This window comes from Oxyura jamaicensis, chromosome 14 (genome assembly GCF_011077185.1).
Source record: "Oxyura jamaicensis isolate SHBP4307 breed ruddy duck chromosome 14, BPBGC_Ojam_1.0, whole genome shotgun sequence".
Taxonomy (NCBI): Eukaryota; Metazoa; Chordata; class Aves; order Anseriformes; family Anatidae; genus Oxyura; species Oxyura jamaicensis.
Window position 1 is genome coordinate 1,802,914 of NC_048906.1, and position 17,183 is coordinate 1,820,096.

The following is a 17,183-nucleotide window of genomic DNA, read 5'->3' on the forward strand; positions in this document are numbered from 1 at the left end:
GGCCCCGGCCCCGCTCGCGGCCCCCTCCCGGCCCACCTGCGGCGCGGCCCGGCCCGGCCGGGCGGAGCGGCCGCAGCGCGTCACCTCGGCGCCGAGCGCGGATCGCGCCGGAACCAATCAGCGCCTCCTCCTCCAGCGCCGCCGCGCGCCGCAGCCAATCAGCGCCTCCCCTGCTGGCCGAGGGGCGCGCCGCAGCCAATCAGCGGCCGTGCCGGCGAGCGGCGCGGCGGGAGGAAGCTCGGGGCGGGCTGCAGGCGGCCGTGGAGGGACCCATGGAGGGACCCATGGAGGGACCCATGGAGGGACCCATGGAGGGGCTCGGGGACAGCCCCGGGGACAGCCCCGGGGACGGCTTCTACGAGCGCTTCGCCGCCGAGCTGGAGGTGCTGGCCGAGCTGGAAGGTGCCGGGGCCGGGGCCGCGCGGTGCCCGGGAGGAGAGCGGCGGGGAGCGGGGAGCGGCTCCGGGGGGCTGCGACTGCGGGGCCGGGATCCTGGCGGCGGGGCCCGGAGGCAACGGGCACGAACCGGAGCCCAGGAGGCTCCCTCTGGCCGTGCCGGAGATGTGATGCTGTCCCCGGAGCTGGCCCAGCGCCGCTGGCTGGGACACCAGCTTCGGGTGGCCCCGCTGGGCTTGCCCCATGCTGCGCCGGAGGTGGCCGCCAGCCCCAAGGAGCCTCGTTCCGCTCTGCCCCGCAGATTACCCGTCCCCGCCTGCCGGCCCCAAAATCTCCCAGTTCCGGAGCAGGAGGCAGCCGCTGGAGGAGACGGAGCCAGCCGGGGGGGGCAACCCCAGGAAGAGGGGCCAGGAGTGCGCCCTGCGTGGATCCCCGCAGCCCTCCCCAGCCCCGGAGCCTCCCGTGGCTCTCAGTAGGTTTCGCTGAGCTGGCGCTGGTTGTAGTGTGCGCTGGGGGCTCTGCGGGACCCCGCTGCACCCGAGCCTGCTCTGGTGGGCTTTGGTCCGTGCCACATCTCGCAGCTCTTACCTGCCTCCATCTCACCCAGCTCCTAAGCCGAAGCGGCAGCGGTTGGAAGCCGTGAAGAAGCTCAGCTTCGGTGCAGACGATGAGTTGGCGCCCGATGTCCTGCAGGATGCTGCCACTTTCATGCATGGCCCGGAGGTGCCAGGAGCTCCCCAGGCTGCCAGGTTGGCCAGGTCTCCTGGCGGCTTCGTCGCTGCCCCTCTGTCACCATGTTTTGTTCAGAGAGCCTTTCGGGTCTGCCCTTGGGTGGGATCTGAGCACTCCTCATCTCGCCTCCCCCCAAAGGAGCCTGTTGTCCAGCTCGGAGCGCCTGGAGGTGAGCGGCATGGCACCCCTGCAGACCACGCCGCCCTCCCACAAGAACCCAAAGCGGGTCCTCAAGCGGCCGCCCATCCTGGAGGACTACATCAACGTGACATCCACCGAAGGCACCAGGGTCTTCATGGCTGTGCGGGAAGATCCCTCGAGGACAGGAGTGGAGGTGAGGGGGGGTCTGGAGGCCAGGCTTGCTCAGCTTGGCTGCAACCTCCGTTTGGTTCAGGAGCGGAGCTTTGATGAAGCACAAAACGTCCATGCTGAGCATCACTGTGCCCTCTGCTTCTCACAGCTCCCCGACTCCTTGGGCTGGAACGCTCGCAGGCCGCTCCACTTGCTGGGGGTCCCCTTCTCCTACCTGAAGGAACAAGTGAACGAAGAGGTATCGCACCTTTCTGCCCTGCCAGCCTTTGGCCCCTGCTGCCCCGTTTAGCAGCCTGTCTCTGACCCCCCTCTCACCCCGTTTGTCCCCAAGCGTCACAGGCGCGCTCTGGAGGCGTCGCAGCAGTTGACAGAGATAATAAACAGGTGAGGTGTGGGCAGCTCCTGGCCTGCTGCTCCTGAGGTGCTCCTGAGATGCTCTCGTGCATCTGCCTCCAGCATCCTCAGCTTGGGAAGTCTGGGTTTAGTTCCCAGCCCTGCCCCGGCTCCCTGTGTGGCCTGGGACATGTTAATCCTTCCTCGCAGTTGCCTTGAGACCTGTGACGACACGGTGGAGCCTCAGGAGGCAGCGGAGGCGGCAGACAAGGAGGAATCCACACTGCATTGCCTCTGGGTGGACAAGTTTACTCCCCGGCGCTACATGGAGCTGCTCAGTGATGATGTGAGCTCCTAGGATAAGGGGGGACCGGGGGGCTATTGCTCGTAACTCTTCTTTAATGCTATGAGCTGTTGGGTTTGCTTCGTGTGCTCGCAACACCAGCGTTAAGCCGTGAAGGACAGAGCCCTGTGTCTGTCCGTGGCTGGGTGCTCCTCAGATCCCACTGTGACTGCTCGCTCTCTTGTCTGCCACCAGTACACAAACCGCTGCCTCCTGAAGTGGCTCAAGCTCTGGGACACGGTGGTGTTCAGGAGGGAGAAGCCCGTGAAGAAGGCAAAGCCCGGCTCTGAGGCTCATCCCCCGTTCAGACAGTCCAAGGAGCAGCAGAATAAATGGAAGACGAAGGCCCAGCTCACGGAGGAGATTCTGGAGGCTGAGCTGGACCAGCACAAGAGACCCAAATACAAGGTGAGCAGGACAGGATGTGGCTGTGGTGAGCCTCCTTTCCTAACCCCACTGCCGTGGTGAGCAGCAGGCTCTTCCTTTTCTTTTCCAGTAGAGATCCAGGAAAAAAAAGATTCCCTCTTTCTCATTTAGAAATATCTATATTTTCTCATTTCTTCTGCTGTTTCAGCTTAAGTAATGTGATAACAAGGGGAGGGGAACTGGTTTGAAGAGACTTTCTCCAGCCCAATGAAGTGGGCTGGTAGAGGAAAGAAGTGCCCTTTTTATCAGGTCCGGACATCGGGGGCTAACGCGTCGTGTCTTTGAGCAAGACATTCTGCCTCTGGAAAAGAGCAATGGTGCTGAAACAGTAAAAGGAACGGAGATAACTACCCAGGCTGTTTTACCAGGCTGTTTTTCAACATATCCAGTGAAAGGATATAAAAAGCGGGGAAAAAAAATTGGATGCTAAAAGTGTAAAAGTGTTGTTTCTTGGGAGTGTGATTCTGGAAGGGGTTTTATTCTCCCATTTTCTGTCATCCTGTAAATTTACAAAATGCGTGAGAGGTCCACCTGCTAGCCAGGATGGCTGTTGCCTCCAAGAGCTCCTGTTATATTTCCCTTCCTCCAGTGACTTTCCCTGCTCCCAGTGCCCCTCCAGGTGCCCCAGCCAGCGCCGGGGCTGAATGTCCCCTCTGTGCCACAGGTGGCCCTGCTCTGTGGCCCCCCTGGCCTGGGGAAGACCACGCTGGCCCACGTCATCGCGAAGCACGCGGGGTACAACGTCGTGGAGATGAACGCCAGGTGAGGCTCGCCCCTGCCCGGCCCTGCTCGGCCCCGAAAGCCGCTGGCAGCGGTGCCGCGCCGAGCATCCCGCCGTGGCCTTCTCCTGCAGCGATGACCGCAGCCCGGAGGTTTTCAAGACCCGCATCGAAGCTGCCACCCAGATGAAGTCAGTGCTGGGCGCCGACGAGAAGCCCAACTGCCTGATCATCGATGAGATAGACGGCGCGCCCACCGTAAGCCCTCGCCGCTGCCCAGCCTGGACCTGGCCGCCTATTGCTTAATTCTTAACCCCGTTAGCGGCTCATCCTCTGCTCTGTTTTAATACCTGTTTCCTGCTTCTAAGCAGCAAGCTTTCGTTCCCTTTTGTCAATTTTTCCCCAAGGCGTCCATCAGTGTGCTGCTGAACATCATCAACAGCAAGGAGGCGGAGGGCGAGGCGGTGCCGGGCCGGCGGAGGCGGCGCGAGGGCGGTCTGCTGCTGAGGCCCATCGTCTGCATCTGCAACGACCAGTGCGTGCTCGTCCTCCGGGGTGGGAAAGGGGACGGGTGGGGAGCCGAAACCCCTGCCCCGAGCGAAGTGATGGGTGCTGGTGTGACTTTTGGCTAGGTGTGGATGTGCATAGAATCACAGGATTGTAGGGGTTGGGAGAGACCCCGAGAGATCATCGGGTCCGACCCCCCTGCCAAAGCAGGTTCCTCAGAGCAGGTTGCCCAGGTAGGCGTCCAGATGGGCCTTGAATATCTCCAGAGAAGGAGACTCCACAACCTCCCTGGGCAGCCTGCCCCAGTGCTCCGTCACCCTCACCGTGAAGAAGTTCTTTCACATGTTGGTGCGGAACTTCTTGGGCTCCATTTTGTGGCCGTTGTCCCCACAAACCACTGAGAAGAGGCTGGCCAAATCCCTCTGTCTCCCACACTTAAGATATTTGTAAACACTGATCAGATCCCCTCTCAGTCCTCTCTTCTCAAGGCTGAACAGCCCCAGGTGCGGTAGGGTTGGTGCGCGCACCGCCGTGCAGCGCTGTACGTCTCTAAAACACCGCGTTTCTTCAGAGGGTAGCATTAGCGCCTGGACGTCTTCTGTTGGGGTGTCTCGGACACCCTCTGCTTCCTTCTTCCAGGTTCGTGCCAGCCCTCAGACCGCTGCGGCAGCAAGCTTTCCTGCTCAGCTTCCCCCGCACGGCCCCGTCCCGGCTGGCCCAGCGGCTCGGCGAGGTGCGCGCGGCCCCGGGCTCCTGTCCCCGCTCAGCTGCGTGCCCGGGGCCCCGCTCACCTCCCTCCCCTTCAGATCGCCCTCCTGCAGGGCATGAGGGCGGACACGGGAGCGCTGCTGGCGCTCTGCGAGAAGACGGAGAACGACATCCGCTCGTGCATAAACACCTTGCAGGTATTTGTAGCAGCGGGAGGTCTCGGGGCGGGGGTGAAGGCTTGCCGCTTTGCTTGACCTGATCTGGATTCAGCTGGGGATTAAGGGAAAAACTGTTCCAGGCAGGTCCCTAACGTGGCAGTCCTGTCCCTGGTGGTATTTTTAACCTCAATTCCGCTACAGTGTGAGGAAGAACGAGGTGCCTTTGTGTCGGGCTGTTCCCAGCACCACACAGCTATGGCTGGCACCCCCTTTATCCTCCCATTGCCCCTCTCCCCCTGCGCGGCACGCAGCCCCCCGCTTGTGTTGCAGTTCCTGCACGGCCGAGGCCAGAAGGAGCTGAACGTGCAGATGGTGCAGACGATGAAGATCGGCTTGAAGGACCAAAACAAGGGGCTCTTCTCCATCTGGCAAGAGATCTTCCAGCTCCCACGGGTTCAAAGGTAAACGGGGAATTTGTACGGTCTGTTATCTGGCACACGCTGCTTTGTGGGCCCTGCTTGCAGGACCTGCGGTGGAGAAACCTGAACCATCCTGGAGACCAGGCTTGGTTTCAGCAAATTTATGTACTCTAGATGCTCTTTTTAGTGCCCGATAATTTGATATTGGAGTTGCCTTCAGCCTGGTTTAAAAGGGTCCGAATACTCCTTGCTGCTCCAGCCAGTGCTGCACTTTCTGTGCGTGGCCCGGGCTCCCTGAGCCCTGTCCTTGCCGCTGTCCGCAGGCACAGGATAGGGATGGACCCCACGCTGCCAAACCAGCTGCTGGCGGACGAGGACGACCTGTCACACCTCGGCGTGAAGGCCGGCCTCAACGCGTCCTGCCACCGCTTCCACCGCGTCCTGCACCTCGCCAGCTCCTCGGGGGAGCAGGAGAAGCTCGCCCAGGTAGAGCAGCCTGGAGGGGAGAGCCGGGGGTGTGAGTTCCTGTCTGTGCTCCCTTCAGGTGGGATACCAGGCTGCAGTGCTGGAGCTGAGCTCAGGGGGTGCTTAAAATCCTCTGACAGGACCACTGCCAGTCTCTAACCCTGCTCTCACCCGGCCTGCAGGGTCTGTACGACAACTTCCTGAACATGAAGCTGCGGGACTCCAGTTTGAGCTCGGTGTGCTTGGCCCTGGAGTGGCTGGGCTTCTCCGACATGCTGAGCAGGGCCGTGCTGCACGGGCAGAGCTTCCAGCTGATGCGCTACCTGCCCTTCCTGCCCGTGGCCTTCCACCTGCTCTTTGCAGCCACCAGCATCCCCCGGCTCGCTTACCCCAGCAGCCAGCACGAGGCAAGCCCCGGGCGGGCACGGTGGCCGTGGGGCTCCGTCCCCTTCGCTCGCGGGGACGCCTGCGCTCGCGGCTGGGGCTGAACCATCCCGGCCCTGTCTCCCCCCAGGCCCTGGCCAAGCAGAACCACATGCAGAACCTCATCGTGTCCATGGTCTCAGGGATAACACCCAGCGCTCGCAGCCGCACCGGGCAGCAGTCCCTTGTCTTGGAGGTGCTCTGCCTGCTGCTGGACATCCTCACCCCGAAGCTCCGGCCGGTGAGTGCCTGCCAGCCCCTTCTGGCTGCTCTGGCCCTGGGGTGCTGGGTCCTAGGTGATGGATCCCTTCTCCAAGTGGCTCCTAGGGGAGCTGGACCATGTCCCCTACACTGCCCTGCCCTGATGTGGGCTGAACTGACATCCAGACCTCTCCATCCGCAGTTCAGGGTTGGTTTGGAATCGCACCCGATGCAGGAGTTGGAGGGGATGTGGCACTCAGATACCTGGGGCCTCTGGGAGCCGGGGCTGGGGGCTTGGCACAAGTGAGGGTTTTGGAGGCCTGGTTTTGGTTCTCCTGCTCCCTTGGCACATTCACCCTTCAGGCTGATGCAGGAGGCTCCCCTGCCCTGAAGCACAGGGTGTCCCTAATAGGAGACCAAACTTTTCTCCTCCCTAGCCGTATCCTCACGGGCATTCGCTATCCGTTCTCATATTGAGACAAGAAGCCTGCTTTGGGTTATTTTTGTGTTGAGAAGCTGCTCTAGATATCTTGAGTTGTGCTTTCCCCTTGCTCACCTCCCCGGTGGGCCCCGCCGTCCTCCCCAGGTGAACACGCAGCTCTACAGCCTCAAGGAGAAGCAGCAGCTCGCCGACCTCATCAGCACCATGCTGGCTTACAACCTCACCTACCACCAGGAGCGCCTGCCCGAGGGCCAGTACGTCTACAAGCTTGACCCGTAAGTCTCTAGGGACTGCTGTTCCTCAGCCCGGTCCTCTTTCTGCCAGGCGGGAGCTTGTGGGTGCTGTACCGGGATGAGAAAATGAGTGCACTGTCTCGGCTTGTGCGTTAAACTTGTGCATTAGTAGCCTGCCATCGCTGGACCTGAGTCTGTGCTGTGCTTTAGGGATCTTCTGAGCTGTAAATGCTCCCACGGCTTTGGTGAAATAATACAGACCCGACCAGAGCTAGGAGCAAAGCTAATGTCTTCCTGGTACAAAGTTAATTACAGAAATTAGCCTCTGTTAAATCAAGCTGCTGTACCTAATTACAGCGAAGCATTTTATTTTTTTTCCACGGAAACGCCGGTGGGACCTGCTCGGGTTGTGGCGAGGCATCGCTCTCCTGCCCCCTGAGCCCGGCTGCTCCAAAAAGCCGCCGGCAGGGTGCTGGAGCAGCAGCTGGTGTGCTGTGCAGCAATGACTGGCGCTGCAGGGAGGTGCCGTGTCCTGCTGGCACCCCTCAAAAATGTCCCAGTGTCTGGCAAACAGAGCTGTTTTAGCAGCAAAACCTTTTGTTTTCTCTGAGCTGTCACAAGCTATTTTCTCCTGCAATGTACAGGCAGAGTGGTTTTGGAGATGGCAGTACCTGGAAGGACAGGAGCTGGGTTTTACAGGGAAGCTTGGTGTCTGCACTGTTTGCTTTTCCTGCAGCAGCCTGGTGCTGCCTTGTCACTGCTGCTGCTCTTTAAAGGCAGCTGAGGGACCGCGTGAGGAAACACAGGAAGAAAAATGACTTTTTAACCAGTAGATTTGACAGCTAACTTCTAAACAGCTGCAAATCCATCTGACATGCGAGTGCGTTCCCATTATTTGAAGGGAAATAATATTGAATGAATAAAGCACAGAATGGTCTAAACAGCAAAGGAAATCATACGGCTGCTTGGTGCTCGGGCTGGGCTTTAACTGTGCTTAAAAAAAGGCTTAACTGGTGTGCCAGCCCCGTTCAGAACCAAACTGCTCTGGTTTGCCCAAATGCCCCCTCCTGGCTGCGTCCCCTGGGGGGCTCCCTGCGCCCCCCCTGGTTTGTGGCAAGGGCCCTGCTGCCGCCTGTGCCTCAGCTGCGACCCTGTGGCTTGGGCTTTTTCAGGGCAGTCTGTTTGGCACAAACCCGTGTAATTTCCTGTTCTTGCACTCCAACCAAGATTAAGAAGTGTGTAATCTCCTGGGGATTGTCATTCAGCCGCGCCGTACCAGAGCAGCCTGGGTCTGCACGTCCAGCACCACCTGGGCATCTTCTGACGCTGCCGACGCCCGCTGGGAGGGCAGCGGTGGGGAACATGCCCCGGGGTGGGACAGAAAGGGGACAGGGCTGGCAGTGCCGCAGGTCTCACCGTGCACGGTGATGGATTTATTTTCTCTCCTCCTTGCCCCCGCGCACCTGGCTGCTGCTGAAGGAACGTGGAGGACGTCTGCCGGTTCCCGGACCTGCCGGCTCGCAAGCAGCTGACCTACCAGGCCAAGCAGCTCATCGCCAGGGAGATCGAGCTGGAAAAGATGAGGAGGATGGAGGCCCTGCTGCAGGCGCGAAACCGCAGTGAGGTATGGATGGGGGAGAGCAGGGGTGGGCTTTCAGGGGGCCCATGGTGGCGGGTCCGTCGCCTGGGGTGCAGGTGGGCAATGGGGATAAATGAAATCCTTAGGGCTGGCATGGGACGGGGTTTTCCCAAAGCAGGAGGTGGTTGTCAGTGCACGCACAGACCCTGTTAGGGGGCTGAACCACACCTCTAGCAGCTGGAGAGGGCCTGGGAGGATGTCTTGTCTGTGTCCCCCTGCCCCACAGTCTGGGGTTACAAAATGCCCCTGCCCACCATCCCTGCCCCTACCAGCCTCCTCTGCCCGTTGATTGCAGCAGAGGCACACACAGGCTGATGGCTTTTGCTCTGCCAGTGGAAATCCAGGATTAACCCCCTGGGTCCCCGCAGCCCGCCTGCCCCCCCTGGCCATGCACATCTGCCTTGGGCTGACAGCAGGAGCAGGGCAGCACATCAGCCTTGCGTGTGGCAAGCCTGAACAGCTCATCTCTTTGTATGAATTCTGGAGATACTCACTCTAAGTATGAGCTTTAAACCCTTAACCTAGCTAGGGGTGGGAATTTTGGATGACCTGGCTGTGACTTTACACATCAGTGAAGGAGGTGACCTGCTCTTTCCTGCCTGCACGTTCCTGATGCTTCACTTTGATCCTCCCAAGGATGCCAGAGCACCCTGGGAGGAGCAGAGCTCCTTTGCCCGCTGCCGAAACCCTCCGCTGCATGGAGCAGTGGCCATGAGGCAGGAGGAGGTGGAAGTGGGCAAATGTGGAGGCTGAGAAACAGCCCTGGCTTGTGTTGTGTAACTGCTGACTGCCTTGCCCTGGTGCCAGGGGGATAACTGATCCCCGGGAGCCCCTTCCTGCAGCAGAGGCAGTTCCTCAGGGGACACCGGTGGCAGAGAGATGGTGTAAAAACATCTCTGGAGGCTTCTTGTTTACGCGGTGCCAACCACAAAGTCCCAGGCACAGGAACAGCACACACAGTGTGCCCAAAGTGCTGCCTCGGGCTAATCTGGAGCTGCTGCTGGGAGACAACATGGTGAAAAACACTTATAACAAAGTATTGTTATCCAAATAGGCAGCAAATGGACCCCAGACTACAGCAGAAAGATGACAGTATCTGTAACAAAACCCATGAAATCCTCCTGCGTTTCCCAGGTGGGAACACTTGGGTGTTCGTGTGTTGAAGGAAAAAGGGAGAGGTCCTCAGCTGGGGGCTTTCTCCCTGGTCTTGGCACCCAGGAGCAGCCCTGAGGGGATGTGCTCAGGGGTCTTCCCCCCACAGGAGCCAGCAAGAGGCCCTGGTGAGCCAGCAGAGAGCGGGGATACGGGGCCGGCAGCACCCCAAAACCACCAGCAGCGCCTGGAGCACATCGTGAGGAGGGCAGCGGTGGAGGACAAGGTGAGGGGGGGACACATCAGCAGTAAGGTTGGAGGGGCTTTCACCCATCAGTGGGCTCTATGATGTGTCCCTGGGGTGTTTCTGCTGCAGCCATGTGGCCACGAAACCCCTGTGGCTGCCCCATCCCTGTGCCTGGGGACATCGGTGCCTGGGGAGGGGGAGCCTGCAGCACACCCCCTGAAGGCCCCATCTGTGGGGACAGGAGATGTGGCAGTGGCTGTGGCACAGCCCACGTACACCTGTATAGAAGTGCACAAACCTCATCCGGCTGCAGCCAGAGCAGGGCCATGACCAACCGGGCACCATGGGGCTGTCCTGGTCCTGTGCCACTGCCCCTTGTCCTGGGCTGAACTTCAGACTTGAGCCCTCAGCAAAACCCAGTTTAGCACAGCAACCCCTAACATTTGTCTTTTCCTACTGATTTTGAATGTTGTTTGCATTTTACCAAAGCCAGTCGCCCTTTCTGCAGGATTTGCATTCAGCTCCTGCTCGGTGGTTTCCTGCTCCTGCGATGGGGTTTGAGCAGGCACTGGCAGGGCTCTGCTGACCCCCACCTTGTTTGTTTTCCACAGCCTGAGACCGACTTCTTCGGGCGGCCACTTCTGCGGCAGAGGGTGTCCACAGCCCCGGGTAGGTGGCAGGGGGACACTGGGGGCTATGGGTGCTGCTGGGGGTCCCTGTATTTGCAGCGCTTGGACCCCACCTCCATGGGTCCCCAGTGGGGTGTTCTGCCCCTAAGTCCTGTCCCTGGGGAATGTCAGGGGGGTGGGAAAGGGAAACTGGGAAATAAACTGAGCTTGGGAGCAGGGTTTTGGGGTCCTGCAAGTGTCTGTGGGAGCTGAGTCTTGGCATCAGCTATGTGCCTGCAAACACCCCTGTGTGCAGTGTGAGCTCCCCTCTCGGCATCAGGGGGCTCATGACAATAAAGGTGGGGAGTTCCTCCACGTTCTTTACACCCCATCTTCCTCCCCACACCCTGCCCTGCAGCCCCTCAGCCCTCTGAGCAAGATTCAATCGAGAGACAGATGGGAAAGGCCGTGGGCAACAGCGACGTCTGGTTCCGATTTAACGAAGGGGTTTCAAACGCGGTCAGGAGGAACCTCTACATCAAGGACCTGCTCTAGCAGGGACCAGAGGGAACCCAGGAAATACCGGAGAGAGGAGAAAAATGATAAGCTGGCTTTTAGCTGTCTAACCCTTGAATGGAGCGTGTGCAGATGGTGCTGATATTTTTTTTTAATAACCAGTTTGTTTTGTTAAAAAAAATAAAATATAAAAATTAATAAAATCTTGAAATATTGCTCTGTTTATTTCATTTATAAACCCTTAGTTGCCATATTTTGCCTGTTGTGCTGCAAAACTGCATAGCCTACAATATACAAAATCATTGTAGATGTTTTATAAAAGCTTTTTTTTTTCCTTTACAAGTTGAAAAATCGGTCACGTTTACAGAAGGGGGGCAGAAGCACATGGAAGGCTGTACCTGCCCCCCGCAGCCCAGCCCCAGAGAAACCTTCACTCCTCCTGTCCCCGTCTGCTTCGACCCACGCCTCTCGGCCACCCTGCCCACCCCCTGCCTGTTTTCCCAGGCACCCCGTATAAAAAAGAAACGCTTTTACTACTACAAATAATAAGACAAGATGAGGGTAGGCTTTTTCAGTTAGTCGTATTGGGAAGCTACCTAATAAAAAAGTGTACATTCACCGCTAGGCCGGGAGCCCAGCAGGCCCGAGCTGCTGCCGGCCCGCGGCCCTCAGAGGATGCTGCACTTGCCCTTCTCCACCCAGGGGTTGTTCTTCATCAGCTCGGGGTTCAGGAAGGGATCTTCTGGGATGCCGTCCTCGATCCACTTCACGAACCTGAGGGAGGGGTCGGGGGGGTTATGCAGCCTGGGTTTTTGTGGCCACGGTGCACAAAACCCCTCTGGATTTGCTCTGCACCGAAGCGAGACCTGCACACAGTGGGCCCAGGGCAGTGTTTTGCCACAGGAGCCATCAAGCCGGGGCCCCCAGCTCTCTGAGACCTCCTCAGCTGCCTCCTGTCCCCAGTGCCTGTGGCTGCCGTGTGCTGCCGGCCTTGGCACTGCCCTGTGAACCGTGCTCAGGTCGCCCTTTTCCTTCCCCCTCACTTTGTAAGAGGGAAGCTGCAGGGATGGGCCAAGCCCCTTCGTGGCAGGCAGCAGCGAGGTGTGAGCCATGCAGAAATGCCTCTCCGTGACCACATTACACATTTCATTTCCAGCTTTGCTTTGCAGCCTCTGCACGCCCACCCTCACGCCCACAGCCCCGATTTGCCCTCCCCGGTCAGCTCAGGCTTTCACCCCACAGCCCCTGCAGGCCCCGACCGCCCTGGTGCCTTGGCTGCCACTTAGGCAGCTTGAGAGGAGCAGGCACAGGGCGTTACGGGCACCTGTGGGGGATCTGGCGAGGCTTCAGCAGCTGGGGCTTGGGTGACCACGGGGGGACGATTTCTGAACTCGCTCGGGGAGGGGGTTTGGAGGGGGAAGGGGGAGGAAGCCCCGCCGTCGCTCCCCGCCATGCCCACTCACTCGGGTATCGTCTTGGAGGACATCTCCCGCTTGTAGGCCAGCTGGTACTTGAGGCTCTCCACCTCCTTCTTCCACTGCGGCAGGTCCCACTCGTCCATGGCACCCGGACTCGGCGGGGGCTCGGCGCGGCAGTGGCGGGGGCTGAAAGGCAGGGTGTCCGTGCTGTGTCCCCAGCTGCCCCCCGCCCCATCCCCATGCTCCCTGAGCTCCCGGGGACGTTCCCGATCCCACCCATTGCAGACCTGTGGCTCCGAGAGATTACAGAAGGTTTTGCTTACCTTGTGGCACGGCCGGGCATGGCAGAGAGCTCCCGGTGCCGCGCTCTTGTAGCCACGCTGAGCTGCGGGCACATGCAAAGCCTGCCCGGCAAGCCGGGCTGGATTTGACTGTAATTTGGCTGTTGGTGTGTGCAAATAATAAAACGGAGGCTCCCTGGGGCAGGGAACAGCGGTCTCCTGCCTAGCTGTGGTCCTGAGCGAGGGGCATGAGGGATTTTGGATCTGCACAGCCCTGGAGAAGGTTCAGTGGGGTGTGTGGTGGGGACGCATTGCAGCCCCCAAGTCAGTATTTGGGGCTGGGATGGAATCCCACTTCCCAGCCTCACCCCTGGGCTGCAACAGCCCCCAAGGGCAGCACCGAGTGGCACCATCCACTGGGGAAGGAGGCCCTGTGGCCCCGGGGAGGGCTGGTGGGGGTGAGGGGAGCAAAGCACCGAGCACCCCACAGCAACACAGCTAATAGTGGGAACATGAAGGGGAAACTGAGGCACGGCACCCAACTGGGCACAAGCTGTGACCACAGCTGCATGAGCCCTGGTTCCCCATGCTGTCCCAGGGACGGGTGGCACAAGGGGACGTTTCTTCCTGCCCACGGCCAGCCATGACCCCAGCAAAGCCCAGGGCCATGCTCTGTCTGGCACAGAGCAGCACTGGGCCCACCCAGCAGCGTCATTTTGCACTGGGGTGACCAAAGCGGGGACACCTCGCATCCTGAGCCAGCCTCAGCCCCCACGCAGGGCAGGGCTCAGCAGCTCCGTGCTTCCGCAGAGCATCCACAGGAAAAATAACCGGCACGGCTGGGAGGAGGGTGAGCACCCAGCGCCCAGCATCCCTGTGCGCCCGCGATCTGGCCTCCCCGCTGCTCCTGCTCCCTCCGGCGGCTCTCCTGGCGGAGAAGCATCCCCAGCCCCGCTCCAGCCATCCCAGCAGCATCCCGGTGCCACGGCCACGGCTGAGCTCTCCACCTACCTTGGCTGGAAAAGGTGTTAGCAGGAGCGGGGGCTGCGTCCGTCCCCGCCGGCTCGGCAAGCTGCGCTGGCCTCGCCTCCCGCTAGCGCTGCCCTCGCTGTCAGCAAGCCCAAATCCTCTGTGTAATCTATTAATGCACGGCCCGTCCAGCTGCCTCCGACACGGCAAGAGCCGGATAATGAGAGCGTCCTCCCCCCCGCTGCTCCCGGGGGATTTGGCTCCGCTGAACGTGAGCTCCGGGACGAAGGCAGCGTGCTGGTACCGGGGCTGCGGCGGCCGTGCTGCCGAAACGCGGCTACCCCGGCCTCGGCTGCGCTGTAAGGGGTGGATGGGCCTCAGAGGGACACAAGTGGGACAAGTGCTGGGACGTAGCAGCACCCCAGGGAGTGCCTGCATCCCTGCCAGTGTCCCTGAGCCTATCTGTTCACAGATCTGTGCCCGCATCCCTGCCCACACCTCCGCCCATATCTGTGCCTGAATCCCTGCCCACATCCCTGCCCGCATCCCTGCCTGAATCCTTGCAAAGCTTTCCTGGGTGCCATCAGCAAGAACCCCCCCATGCAGACTCCAGCCCCACGCCGTTGCTTTCCCCTGGCTGGTGGCTGTGTGCTGCCCCTGGTTTTCTTGCACCTTCCAATTTTCCTGGTGCTGGCAGGGCCAGGAGGCAGGGATTTGCAGGGGTGCACAGGGGGATGGCTTACTAAGAAGAAAATAAATAAATAAATAATAATAATAATAAAAAAAGCCGAGCAGTTGGAAACTAAATATTTGGCCAGGGTGAAGGGCAGGGGATGCACAAGTTGAACAACAGCATTAAAAGGCAGTAATTAGTGTAACTTACAGGGAGGAAAAAGACAAAGCAACACTAGGTGTTGTTAACTGATTAAAATCACCGTAATTGAAGCAAAAGCAAAACCGCAAAGGAAACAACAAACAAAACAAAATAAAAACCCAAACCACCTACATTAAGCAACCATAAATAAATAAATAAATAAATATGATGACAGCAGCTTTTTGCTGCTTTAAAAACAACAACAAAAAAAGGACAGACAAGCTGCCCCAGGGCAGTCTGTGTGGGCACTAAGTGCCCTCCTTTGTGCCAGTCCTGGGCTGCTCGTCCTGCACCCACCAGAGCTGCTCCCCCAGCCCAAGGCGCCTGCCCGAGGTGTCCCGGTCTCAGGGGACCCACCAGGGCCACACGCCCATGGGGTGCTCCAGGGGGTGCAGGGCGCTGCCGCAGGGTGAGCGGGGACCCCCAGAACAAAACCATGTGCTGAGCCCGGTGCCTGCTGATCAGCTCCTCTGCCATATGGCACGCCAAGCACATTTTTGCTTTTTTTTTTTTTTTTTTCCAAAAATACACCCATTCAGCCCAGTATCTGTGACCTGGGAAACACCGTTTGCTTTTCCACATCCCTGCACTCACAGAGGGAACATTTCTGGGGAGGGGTGAATGCAGCGACTCCTTTCTCACCAACCCCAGACACTGCTGACACTTTGTGTCTCCAGCCCCACAGGCACCTCGCAGGCTGTGCTGACCTCTTAGCACCATGCACAAGAAAGGCGTCCCCTGGTAGGGGCAGCGAGGGGCACCCCTACCCTGCCAGCACGGCTGGAGCTTGTCCCACACATTGAGCTCACGAGCACAGCAGCAGCTTCTTCCCGCTCTGCTGCGCCTGCCCAATTCCACCCCAAAGAGCTGAGCCTGGAGTTGTCCAACTCCAGGGATTGTTCCCTGTGTGCTTGGAAGCTCAGGGAGCAAATTCCCTGCGTTGGCCTGAGCGCCTGAGAAAAGGGAGGTGGAAAATATATATATATATACAATAATCTCTTGTATATATAGTGTATATACACACAATGATCTCTTGAGGTCCCTTCCAACCCCTACGATTCTGTGATTCTGTGAATAATAAAATATGAACTATATATATACTGGAAATATAGTAGACCATTTAGCATATAAAAGGATACAAATACAATAAAGTATGCTATAATTAATATGTATTATATATTATAGAAGATGTTTGGTTGATTGGGCATGGATTCTAATGCATGTTATTAGAAGATAGTGACTGCTATTACATACCATAGGGCACAGTTATTACAAAATCTAGTGTGAATCTTCAGAGAAAGACATTTTATTGTACGTAAAAGACCGTTTCATTATCTACAGCTTAATCCTCACGATAAGAACTTCACTCTCTGCTGCTGTCCATCTCTCTCTTACAGAAAGGCTGCACCTCGGGTGCCTCTGCCAGCCGGGCTGGCCGCGCTCCGCTGGCCCGTCCCCAGCCTCTGCGGGCAGCTTCCACCGAAGATCGATAGCACTAACGGCCCCCCCGGCCTCCTAGTGGGCTCACCGCTGCTCTCCCCTGCCCTGGGAGGATGCTGCGGAGAGCGGGGCCGGGCTGCAGCCAGCGATGGAGGGGCTGGCGGGGGGACGCTGAGCTGGCAGTGCAAGGAGGTGGCCCAGAGGCAGCGGTGCCTGCACGTGTTTGTTGGGACACCAGCGCTGGGTGTTCTGTGAACGGCTCCATGGTGCTGGCCTCCTTGGGTCGCCACCACCCGGCCTTTTCCAAATGGCACTGGCCGCCTGAAGGAGGTCAGCGATACGGCGTGCTGGCCCGCAGATTATCTAGCTGTTGACATCAGTCGTAATCTCCCAGCACTGCCTCCAAACAATTATGGGAAAGGCTGGGGTTTAGCGATAAAATGACACTGGAGACGGGTTATTGGATTTCCGTGGATTTTCCACAATCTGGCTGCAGCGGCAGCTGAGCGGGGCCGGGCAGAGCTGCCAGGGATGGCACAGGCAGTGCCCAGCAAATTTCAGAGCCATCGATACCATCCCAAAGCCGAGGGGGCCTTGAAGCTCAGCCCCTCCTATAGCCATGGTCACCCTGGAGCCTTTTCTTGGCAGGCTTTGGGCAGGGAGCAGGACAAGTGTCCCATGTGCCAAATCCTCAAGGGCCCACTGAGGACCCGGCTGCGCAGCCCCCGCTGTGCCCACCCCGCGCAGCAGATTGCAGGGCTCGCATTAGCAACTCCGCCTGGCTTTGTAGATTAAAGAATTATGAACTCCTGAAGTTTTGCAATATTAATGACTGTACCCATCTGTTAATCTGGCAGCCAGCAACAAGCTTTTTTTTTTTTTTTTAAAAAAAAAAACTTTGCTTAGTCCAGTTATTAAAACGGAGTATTTTCAGTCTGGCAGGCAGCTGGGAGAAAGCTACTCCTCGGCAGTGTCCCGAGGTGGCCGAGCAGTGACTTCACCTCTTCGTTATTGGTGCCAACTGCTCCAGAAAGCACCAGGCTGCTTTCTGAACGCAGGGACACGCCGGGCAGCCTGCTGGGGGGTACGCACGGCCAGGACATTTGACCTGGAGCTACTGTGGCAGCAACCAGATTGAGGTGCCGCCTGGTTTTGGCTTCTTCTGGGACTGAAGCCCCAGGTGTGCAGGCCAGGGGAGCAGGGAAGGGAAGAGAGACTGTGCCTGTCAAACACAGCATGGTGCTGCACCAGCACAGGACAACACAGGCCAAGCACAGCGAGC

General features: G+C 58.8%; 2 protein-coding genes across 3 annotated transcripts in view; one reads left to right on the forward strand and one right to left on the reverse strand.

Moving 5' to 3' along the window:
• The window catches only part of CHTF18 (chromosome transmission fidelity factor 18), a 12,207-nt gene extending 1,085 nt beyond the window's left edge, over positions 1-11,122 (forward strand). Inside the window, exons 1-22 of one of the 2 annotated variants that reach the window (XM_035339483.1) lie at positions 7-402; positions 698-868; positions 1,004-1,145; positions 1,282-1,462; positions 1,589-1,678; positions 1,772-1,824; positions 1,984-2,119; positions 2,312-2,524; positions 3,207-3,304; positions 3,396-3,519; positions 3,669-3,796; positions 4,408-4,501; positions 4,575-4,673; positions 4,965-5,095; positions 5,377-5,539; positions 5,701-5,925; positions 6,033-6,182; positions 6,729-6,859; positions 8,297-8,441; positions 9,718-9,834; positions 10,407-10,464; positions 10,822-11,122. In XM_035339483.1, the coding sequence (XP_035195374.1) occupies positions 273-402; positions 698-868; positions 1,004-1,145; positions 1,282-1,462; positions 1,589-1,678; positions 1,772-1,824; positions 1,984-2,119; positions 2,312-2,524; positions 3,207-3,304; positions 3,396-3,519; positions 3,669-3,796; positions 4,408-4,501; positions 4,575-4,673; positions 4,965-5,095; positions 5,377-5,539; positions 5,701-5,925; positions 6,033-6,182; positions 6,729-6,859; positions 8,297-8,441; positions 9,718-9,834; positions 10,407-10,464; positions 10,822-10,958 (2,916 nt within the window). In that variant the 5' untranslated portion in view covers positions 7-272 and the 3' untranslated portion in view covers positions 10,959-11,122. Of the gene's footprint in view, positions 1-6; positions 403-697; positions 869-1,003; positions 1,146-1,281; positions 1,463-1,588; positions 1,679-1,771; positions 1,825-1,983; positions 2,120-2,311; positions 2,525-3,206; positions 3,305-3,395; positions 3,520-3,668; positions 3,797-4,407; positions 4,502-4,574; positions 4,674-4,964; positions 5,096-5,376; positions 5,540-5,700; positions 5,926-6,032; positions 6,183-6,728; positions 6,860-8,296; positions 8,442-9,717; positions 9,835-10,406; positions 10,465-10,821 lie in introns of those variants that run through there. The other variant, XM_035339484.1, reaches the window with a different exon arrangement.
• A 359-nt stretch (positions 11,123-11,481) lies between these two features.
• GNG13 (G protein subunit gamma 13) lies at positions 11,482-14,027 on the reverse strand. The gene is made up of 3 exons (XM_035339493.1): positions 13,630-14,027; positions 12,383-12,523; positions 11,482-11,693 (listed from the first exon to the last, which is right to left on the reverse strand). Exons 2-3 carry the CDS (start codon positions 12,478-12,480, stop codon positions 11,588-11,590), a joined length of 204 nt encoding a protein of 67 aa, XP_035195384.1. The 5' UTR covers positions 12,481-12,523; positions 13,630-14,027; the 3' UTR covers positions 11,482-11,587.
• Between the last annotated feature and the right edge of the window lie 3,156 nt (positions 14,028-17,183).